This window comes from Acanthopagrus latus, chromosome 19, assembly GCF_904848185.1.
Source record: "Acanthopagrus latus isolate v.2019 chromosome 19, fAcaLat1.1, whole genome shotgun sequence".
In the NCBI taxonomy this organism is placed as follows: domain Eukaryota; kingdom Metazoa; phylum Chordata; class Actinopteri; order Spariformes; family Sparidae; genus Acanthopagrus; species Acanthopagrus latus.
The window spans coordinates 19,133,897-19,144,456 of record NC_051057.1 but is presented as its reverse complement, the minus strand read 5'-3'; the positions used below and the strand labels follow the sequence as shown (position 1 = coordinate 19,144,456).

Below are 10,560 nucleotides of genomic sequence, written 5' to 3'. Positions count from 1 at the left end.
TCTGAATGTTCGAATGAACACTGATGACAGATACATGTAGGTGCGCGTCGTCGCTTTCACTCAGTTAATTAGGACATTTGAGAGACTTTGTCCAACTTCCAGCAGCCGCAGTGAGAAACAGGCATGTTTGCACACATAATCTGCGTTGACTCACCGGGGGAAACCTCTCAAAGTATTTTCCACTAGTGGAATACAATAAAGGGACATAAATGGAAAAGCTCAATAGCTGTGAACCTGTCAGGAAGTATAAAACTGACATAAGCTTTGTTTGTCACGCCAAATCCTGTGTGAACACCAGGCCAGGAGCTGGAATGTACACTTATTCCTCTGGAACAAATGTATGATTTTCACCTTTATGAGCTGCCATCAACAGCAGGCTGAACAGCCCGGTGGTTGATTACTACTCCTGTCAGCTGCAGGGACATATGTGACGGACGTATACACAGCAGGGTGTGTCTTCCTGTAACACTCTGACTCTTTCGTCAGCGAGGCAGGAAAATTACGGAAGATGTGCAGAAAAAATTCCACTTACATTATGTGGCCATACATGCACTCACTGTGCAGTAAATGCGGCATCATGTTGTTGCAAGTCTCATCAGCACAGAATGTTTTTTTTTTTTTCTTTCTCTCCCTTCAGGTTGCTATGAAGAAACCCACGAGGGCGGTGCTAGTACTTTTCCCACTTTGTCATGCCAGCTTTTTGGGTTGCCTCATCGCTCCACAGAGGCATTAAGGTTAGGTTTTTTAAAAAAGGAAGTGCACAAGTGTCTCGGAGCTATACGAGAGACAGCCACACCTGACTGGACGAGGTAAGGGCTCCCTTTCATTTTTTAAGATGTGGATGGATGAAGTGTATGTGTGTGTGAACATCTGTTTCTCATCACAGAGGATGGATAAGTGTAGAATAACTCTTTTCTTTCATCATTATGGTGCAAATTATCATATAAAAAAACTCTTTATAAGGCTGGATTCCTTCTGAAGCAGCCATTACAAACTACTGTATAACTCTGTAATTCTTCTACTTTACTGTACTTCACTTTAGTTATTTACTTTTTTTCTCAAGTATTTCCATTTAATGTTACTTTATACTTATACTTCTACATTTTGGAGGCAACTTTTGTACTTTTTACTTAACTGAATTTGTTTCATGACTTTACTTACGAGTTACTTTTCAGATTTGGATGACTAACATAAAATATGAATCAACTAATAAATTATAATGCAGTATTGTGTACGCATTAGCTCCATCTGCACCAGCTACAACATGAGGGATGCTGACACAGGAATACATCAATAATTATGATCAGTGGGATGTATCACTCTGAAATGGGCCGTTTCTGCTTGATGAACACAGTTACATTTCAGTCCAATTTTGATTCCAAAAAAAGTTTGGACTCTGTGTAAAACCTAAAATAAAACGGCGTGGGAAAATCTGCTAATTGGTTTTGGCATAAACTCAAATGTAAACAGTGCAAAAGCAAAGTATTTGATAGGTTTTTGTGCATGTATGTATCCAGAGTTAACAGGATCATTGCAGTATCATGATTGGGTATAAACGCAACTCTGTGACATGCATGGTTGTGTAATGAATGTCACCACACCAATGCAGAAAGCACAAATGCAAGTCATTTCACTTCTGTTTCATCTTAAGTGACATGACACATGTCAAAGGAACGTGCTGTTCCCAAATTTGTAACAACACAGAAACACAGGAAATGCAATTTAAAGAATTCACATGCTTCACTTTGCATGTATGAAACAGAGATCATCTGAGGAGTTGTTGTCCTGCCTGCCACTTCTCAAGTCAAACCCACGTCCCTGCTCACGGTTGTTTCTTAATCTCTGTCATTACGTCTCAAACCTGTGGCCCGTGGTGTTGATTTACACTCACGCAGGATGGACGGGCAGCTGCGGAAACGTTGCGTAACTCGGCCTGTTGCGAGGGACGTGTGCCAAGCAGGCAGGTTGAGGCGCATTGTTCTGCAGGCCTCAGAGACAGGCAGTAAACACATGCTACCAATTTTTGAAGAATTCTGTTTTACACTGAGCTGTTGTTGCACTTTTACGAGCTTTTTCCCGTGTCACAGGCCCTCCTCCGTAACCCCCTTTTAACCGATAAAATGGCAGAAGACCTGTGGAAGAAAGAATACGACTTTGCCGTTGAAGTGGCGAGAAAAGCTGGAGCAGTACGTGAGAGTTGTCTGTTAAAAAAAGTCTCTTAATGTGTTTCTTCTGTAGTGATACACTATTTTAAACCTCAAAATCTTAAGCATGTGCTTTTAATGTTCCGTTCGTTTAGGTCATCCGAGAAGCCGGGGAGAAGGAAATAAAGGTCTGCACCAAGAGCTCCACTGTGGACCTTGTCACCAAGACCGATGAGAGGGTGGAGAAGATCATCATCGGGTCTCTTAAGCAGGAATTCGGAGAAGGCACGCACTGGTGAGACATCCATCCAGACACACACTGGTGTGCGAATCTTTGTGTGCTTGTTGTGTTTGTAACTGAGGCACAACATTGCCCTGTCATATCTGTGATATTGGTCCATCGGTTATTCCTCGCTGCAGCTTCATCGGAGAGGAGTCGGTCGCGAAGGGAGAGCCGTGCATCTTAACCGACAAGCCCACGTGGATCATAGACCCTGTGGACGGCACCACGAACTTTGTGCACGGGTAAGATGTCAGGATCGCTGAAGCGCCTTGTGTTGTGTTGATTAATTTACTATTGCAATAAACATTGGAAGTGTAATTTGTCTTTAGACATTTCATTGCACCAGTTCATCTCAGTATCTGCACGCCATATTGTTGATCAGTACATTTGAGTAATAGTAATAAATTAATAGTCAAACACTTCCACCCACTAACATGTGATCCATACCCAGACACGTAATCTGAATAAAAAGAAATGTTTTGTGAATGGAAAGTGGTTGGATCAGGAGGTAGTAAAGCTTGCGTTGTATTTGGGTCTGAGGAACAGCCATGTAACAGCCATCATCAGTGCAACGTGCTGGCACCCGCACACAATATATTTCTTTTTAGCTACATAAAGAGAGCAAGACTGAAAGCCTAAAGAAATGCGGCTCTACTGATTAAACGTCTACTCTGTGCCATGAAAGTGAATGTGGGTGAGAAATTAATAATATACAATAAGAAATAGCTGCGCTTGACTCGTCTGTGCAGCTGATCTGCACACAGAGCAGAAGAAGAAAAGATAAAACTTAATGTATTACTGATGCCGAACGTACAAGAGGGGGGAAATTTTTAACAGACATTGTTTCACAAAGTTTATAAAGTTTCCCCTAACTCGACAACTCCTTAAACTTTGTGATTTTTTAAGGGAGTCTGGGGCTGACATGCAGCTGCCTCAGACAGAGATCTGAGCTCAATGAGGATAAAGATAACGTATTAGAAATACCAGATGTAAAGATACAGTCAGGACTGGATCATTTTTCATCCAGATAACATATTCCTTTTTAAGAAAACGTGTGAATAAGGTGTATTTTGACCTAGCTAACTCTGGAAGACCGCAGGTAGCAGCCTACTCACATAGTAGGTGTTATAAACGTATTAGTCTTGTTGTGGAGAGTTGGATTAGAAGATGAACACCACTGTCGCTAAATATGAAGCTACAGCCAGGACTGCTTTTATTTTGACATACAGATTTTGTCACCTCTGAACATAACCAGGCTAAATGTTTCCCCTGTTTCCAGTGTTTATGCTAAGCTAATTGTTACTATGCCCTAACTAAGTATGTCTTCATATTTGACAGAGGGCCACAAGAGTATCCACATCTGCGGAATAGAGTACTATATACTGTGTACTGTATACTGTCCAAAAATGTCAAACTTCCTGACGTGAACCTCCTCTGTATTTACAGATTCCCGTTTGTGGCTGTGTCGATCGCCTTCGCTGTCAACAAGGAGGTACGTCAAATCAAGCAAGATAAGAGTTTTACGTTCAATAAATGTAGATTCTCCAGACTCCATATGTGAATGTTGATTGAACATCGTCTTCTCAGCTGGAGTTCGGCGTGGTGTACAGCTGCTTGGAGGACAAGATGTATAAAGCAAGGAGGGGGAAGGGAGCTTTCTGCGACGATGATCGGATCACTGTGTCCGACGTGGAAGGTAATGCAGTCCGACGACATGTTACTTTGCACATCTGAAAGTGGGAAAAAAGTCATGAAAACTAGAAATAACACAATACATGAGTTTTGCAGTGACTATAAATGTCATCCAGTGCCCTTGAAACATATCTATAGTCGTATTTGAGCAGAATCATCCAGATCTAAAAGGCTACACATTCAATTTGGATGACTTTAGCTGGGAACTGTTCAAGGATGTACCTTCACAGTCATCATCACACCTGTAATTACAGAAATCAAGAAGTCTATTATCATCTCCGAACACGGGACTGACAGAAGCCCGGAGAAAGTACAGAAGATCTTCTCTACCATGCAGAAGATCCTCTGCATCCCAGTACACGGGTAAGTTGTCTTGACTCATGTACACGGACTCATTGTGTGCTTCCCCATGAAGCCGAAACAAAGTAGAAGACCAGAATCTGACTTTTTGGCACTTGAAACAGCACATGAATGGATACTGAAGACATGAGACAGTGGCTCTTGTACATGGGTCCCTAGATTGAGAAGCAAACCAGTAGAATCCAAAATCAGAGTCGCGCTATATCGGAAATTATGTATGTTTAAACATCAGTCTTAAAGTCCTTTTTTTCTGCGTCGCTGCCTCAGTAGTTAGTTTTCGCTGCCTTGGAGGACACCGCAGCCTCCTTGTGTTCATTCATCTCTGATCGATCTGTCCCAACAGGCTCCGTGGATCTGGGACCGCTGCCACCAACATGTGTCTGGTGGCGTGCGGGGCGGTGGAGGCCTTCTTTGAGATCGGGATCCACTGCTGGGACATTGCTGCTGGGGCGGTTATCGTCAAAGAAGCCGGAGGAATACTACTAGATGTCGACGGTATGTAGATCAGATCTGGTCACAGTCTCACAGATGGTTATAAGTGAATTGTGTGACTATAAACCAGGCTTTGTGTTTTGGTGAAACCCCGTCTAAATAAAGGCTTTGTCTGACAATTCAAGGTGGGCCGTTCGATTTGATGTCCCGGAGGATGGTTTCGGCAAACAACAAGAAAATTGCTGATCGGATCATCAAGGAAATTGAAATATTCCCAGCGGAGAGGGACGACGCTCCGATCCAGAAGAAATGAGAATACACAAATGCGTTTCAAATGAGTCCCAGAAGAAAAGTGCACTCTGTTGTTTCTGTCCGTTATGAATAAAGTTACTGTGCTGTAATCACAGCTGATTGTCTACATTTGCATACCGGCTGTGTTTCTTTGGCAGCACGTAATTTTCAATGCAGTCACCGACTGAAGTGGACCTCCAGGTTGTGTTTGATTACCGTTCTGTGATATGTCAATCAATACCATTGATTGAAGTGAGAGACAGCTGTAATTATGCACTTAGGGTTCATGTACAGCACCATATTGTGACTTGCACGCACGTCTTTTGTGTAGCCGTCCACATATGCATTTGATCTTACATGAAACGTGAATTATTCAGTTTGTAGTTTCACAAAGATACTCGCTTTCAACTCCGCCCCACCCCCACCACCTCGACAGATTGCAGAGGAAGACTGATGCTTATTTATGCCGACTTTCCCGTCTCGTGTGGCTCTAATGTGTAATTATCTGATGGAAATTAGTGAAAATCTGTCGGGTGATTACCCTCGTTAGAGGCAACAGTCCTTAGCACTGATTTTAGTCAATGTTGAAGTGACACTATAAACACCGGCCCTGTCAAGTGTCATATAATTTACTTACAGTTAACATCACAAGGTTGCCCAAGAGCCTTGATTCCAGTATTATTGCTGTTTACACAAGCCGTTACACTCGTATCGCCAGTCGCCACTAGAGGCCAGTAATGCATCAGCAATTAGATGGGACCTGCAAGATGCCCTCATTTCACTCTGATGGTTGAACTTGCATTATATTTTATTATTATTATAAGTTTGTGTCATGGACTTGACTTAACAAAGACTGACACTGTGCTCTGAAGTACTCTTTATGTTTTATTATCACTTTTTCTGGCCTCACTATGAGTGACTCCACCCATGAGGTCATTTTTTCAATTCTGTTCAGCTCTCCTAGACTTTATTAAGATTTGTAAACCAACATCTGGCTTTAAGATCGTTCCCTTATCAAAGATTTGCTATATATCATCTGTCAAGTTCACATAAGAGGCTAACAATACACACAAAAATAAATATAACTACTTGACTGGCACTCTAGTCAAGCACGTACCTCCACAAAGCCTGACTGCCTCGAGCTGAATACAATATCAAAGAAATAGTATTTGAATTTGCCAGAACCAGCTTTTCATTTGGATTTGCATTGACTTGTTCTCAGTCATACGTACCTGCCACCTAAATATGACTTATTTTTTTCATTAAGAATGCCCCATCTCGCATTGTTGAAGAAAATCTTGGATCCGTGCCTTTATCCAGATCAGCACCACAAGTTTAAGTGGGTCTATTCTTGGCTGAAATCCAATCTCCTTCCAAGTTTTGTGGAAATCTGTTCAGTCATTTTTGTGTAATCCTGCCAACAAAACAACAAGTGCTTTGAAACCATTACATAATGGATGGTTAACTGTATACATCTAAGAGAATCCAAAAGAGTTGAATTTTCTTGGCTGAAATCCATCCTCCATCCAAGATTTTGTGTAATCCTGCAGACAAACCAACCAACCAACCAACCAACCAACAGAAAAAGTGCCTTGAAACTATAACAAAACTGTCAGCTGTCTAAATCAAAAAGAAACTGTCTGTTGAATTGCAAATGGAAGTCAGGGAAACCAAAACCATGTATGTATAAAAGAAAAGGAAAATAGAAACAACAGATAGCAGGATCCATACATTGTTACCTGGGAATTAAACAAAAATGTTGAAAAATGCTGCGTCAAAGAAAAGATTCCTGGATGTGTCCCTTTATGTGAATCTACACCAAAATTTCATAGGGTCTATTGTGGGCTTATATCCATTCTCCAACCAAGTTTTGTGGAAATCTGTGCAATAGTTTTTGTGTTATCCTGCTCACAAACCAACAACTGCTTCTAAACATGCCACAACTGATCGTCAACTTTATGAATCAAAGAGATAAACCCAACTGTTCGCCTGAACCTCCAATAGAAATCAGAGAAAGCAAACCACCATGAGTACAAAAGCAAAGAAAAAAAACAGAATCAACCAAAAGTTACAGAATGATGAGATTGGTCACTGGTGGGACAAACAGAGGGAAGCTAATAAACAGCATCGGCGAACAGAGCAGCAACAACACAAACAGCAGGAACAACAATGGCAACAGCAGCAGTAGCAGCAGCAACAATAACAGCAGGAGGCTGGGTGGAGGTGGGAGGGGGTGAGAGTCTATGAAAGTGTTTGAACTGGTGCCTTTGAAACAGAAATAACCGCAATTTCTTTGTATAATTATACTCCTATACATCTGCTGCCGCTGTACTGTATGATGATGTGATGTGTGATGTTCTGACAGAGATGTTGTTTGTATGTCTTTCAAATGGCAAAATCTAATTCCGCAGCCGCCTTTGAGCATCGGATGTGTCATCTTAAATCACGTACGGATGGAATTATTTTGCTGTGGTGGAGCTGGTCAGATAATAGCTGCAAACACAGAACATCTTAGCATTTTTGCTCGGACTTGCCTGGAGTGCCAGATGGCTGGATTTTTTTTTTTTTTTTTTTTTTTTGCCATGTAGGACAATGCAGTAAATGCCACAGAGGTCAGAGAAACCACAAGCAGGAGCATAAAAGTCAATTTAGCATAATTATGCGAAACAATCAAATGTTTTTTTTTCCCCCCTTGAGCTAAACAATGCTAAAGTGGCCTGTGTGCTATTTGAAAATGTCCAACAGTTACAGTAGATCGATGGTCTTATCAGCTCTGAATGCCGTTGTCATGGGATGATGCGAGTTGCAGTTTTGCTGTGAAGATATGCAAAGATCTGAGGGTTTTCATGACATTAAACTGCTTCTCAGGATGAAAATAATAGTTGTATATCCCACTGAATTCCCAGGTCATCAATACTGGCACTTGGTTCAATTGCCAGCAAGACCTGCCAACCCAAAGCCTCGGTATTTGACGACCTGGGATGAGTCTCTAAAAACCAAACTATCGTTTATCCAGAATACCTTTTTTTGCCTCTAAATATTTTGTTGTCAGGGGTCTTGAAAGAATTAATAAATGTGTTTATAACACGTTGTGAAAGACAATTTTGGACTGTTTCATCTTAAGGAGCATCATGTAGTTTTGGAGAATCCATTGTGATATTTACAATATTAATGAGGTAATAACACAAACCATCCATAACTGCATAAACAAGCTGTTCTGTGATGAAAATAGGGTCTCCAGAACACTGTTTGATCCTAGAAAGGCAGTAAAACAGTATGAAATTGTGTCATCCTTCAAGGTCAGCATGGTTATTCAGATATGGAAACAAAGAGAGTTTGTTTATTTAGTTTGTTTAGACATAAAAAAAAAAATCAGTTTTAGTTTGTTTATTTGGATCTACATCAAATTGGACTCACTCATATCTACCAGCCACCTAAACCTAGTCTGTTCTTCTGTTGCTGTCAAAAGTTGACAGGGTCTATTCTGGGCCCTCCCAGTCCACCATCTAAGTTTCGAGGAAATCTGTCGAGATGTTTTTTTTTTTGGTGAAATCCTGCTGACAAACCCACCAACCCACTGACGCAGTAAATATCTGAGTTATCTTTACTTCAGCATTAGTTTAAAGTCTTCTTTAAAGTTTTCTTTATTGGGGAAAAAGAAAACAGTTTGAAGTGAACTTTAGATGCAGTGCTCTATAAACAGAAGCCATTAAGCTGCTAACAGCTGCTTTACTCCTGAATCAGTGTAGACAGTCTACTGAACATCATCAATTAAGGGTGAAGATTGAATTCAGTACAAACAACTATGCTTAACATGCTGTTTTCATTAGTGTGGAACCAGACAGCAATCACAGACACACATTTCCATCTCACATGTTTTCTTGATGCTATGAAAAACAAGGGTATCACAATGCATGCTGGGAAGTCTGCTGATATGGTGATGATGAAACTTATTTCACCGCAAGACTTGCAGCTGTCAGTATATTTATGGATATTCTCAGGTAAATATTAATGCATTTCTCACCTTGTGAAGCATCTATAACTAATGCATAAACAGATAATGAGCAAATGACAATATCGCAGTGATCATATAAAACATTAACTGTTTATCATGCGAAGAAGCATTTGAGTACTTAAATTTATTCATAAATACTTTTTGCTTTTCGGGACAACCGAGTAAACTCAATTTGCATATTTTGAAGCAGTTAATGAACGTTATGTAACACATTTTATTACACCACAATTTAATTGTTAGTCTATTTATGGACATTTTCACCCTGCGAAAAACTTCCATGACCAGATAATGAATGATTGACAACATAAGAGCAATCACATAAAAAACAACTGTGTATTTTGCCTGAAAAGAAGAATGTGTACTTCTTTGCCTGTCATTTTCAATTAAGAAAACTGTGAAAGAAATCTGTGATGTTTGCGTGTAAACGATCATATGCCATTAAATATGATATTGTTATTTTTGTTATCCTTCCTTACCTGTTTATACAGTCAAAGATGCTTCATTGTTGTATTTTTGAAGCTAAGATGGGGAGAAATTGTTGTGTGGCAATTGAAGCACAAAGACAGAAAGAGAGCAAATGTAAAAATATCTAACTTATGAAAATAATAAGTGGACCAGCCGACCTTGTTATGAGGTTAAAAACGATGTGGGCTTTACTTCCCTGCAGTATAATAAAGTAGTAAACCACCTTTAAACGAACAGAAATGTGTTATTCAACCTTTTACGGCCTCGACAAAACATTCAGATTGTCTCAACGGTATTTACATCTGGTGTGAGAATAATTATTTGTGTCTGCAGAACATCTAGTTCCCGATGGCTAATTGAGAGCAGCATTAGCGCTGAGATAAAACAGCAGGTGTAAAGGCAACCGAAGAGCAGTGAAAGCGAAGCAGCTGACCCGCAAAACCTCACCAGCACGAATCCGAGATGCTTCAAAACACACACACAAAACTCTAAGCACACCTCGTGGAGACTAGATCCTAAGTGCCTCGGAGGGAAACCTCCCTCATGGCAGGTAGACGATGTTCTGCCTTAAATTTCTCGCAGCCCCGTACAGAGAGCTGTTTGCCCACGACCCTTTCTAGCTCAGGCCCGGTTAAGAGGAGCTGTGATTACCAACAAATTGGTTCCTAACGATCTTATCAATGCTCCCATTGTCAAGTTTGCTTCATTATTCCAAGAATCTTCTCCCTCATGGGAACTTTTCTCTCTGCAACATGTCATTAGCGGTCTACTGAGGCTGCCTTCCTCACCTGAAAAAAAAAAAAAAAAAATGCAATCAATAAGACAGAATGGCCCAAATACTATAACAGGTACGATCCCCGAGCCCCCAGAGTGAGTAA

At 40.7% G+C, this 10,560-nt stretch overlaps 1 protein-coding gene across 1 annotated transcript; it reads left to right on the top strand.

The window, feature by feature from the left end:
* Positions 1 to 660: 660 nt before the first annotated feature.
* LOC119008749 (inositol monophosphatase 1-like) lies at positions 661 to 5,329 on the top strand. Its single transcript, XM_037079382.1, has 9 exons — positions 661 to 809; positions 2,088 to 2,186; positions 2,300 to 2,439; positions 2,565 to 2,669; positions 3,874 to 3,919; positions 4,015 to 4,123; positions 4,374 to 4,482; positions 4,823 to 4,974; positions 5,097 to 5,329. The coding sequence occupies exons 2-9, from the start codon at positions 2,121 to 2,123 to the stop codon at positions 5,222 to 5,224; spliced, it is 855 nt and encodes a 284-aa protein (XP_036935277.1). The 5' UTR covers positions 661 to 809; positions 2,088 to 2,120; the 3' UTR covers positions 5,225 to 5,329.
* The last annotated feature ends 5,231 nt before the right edge of the window (positions 5,330 to 10,560 follow it).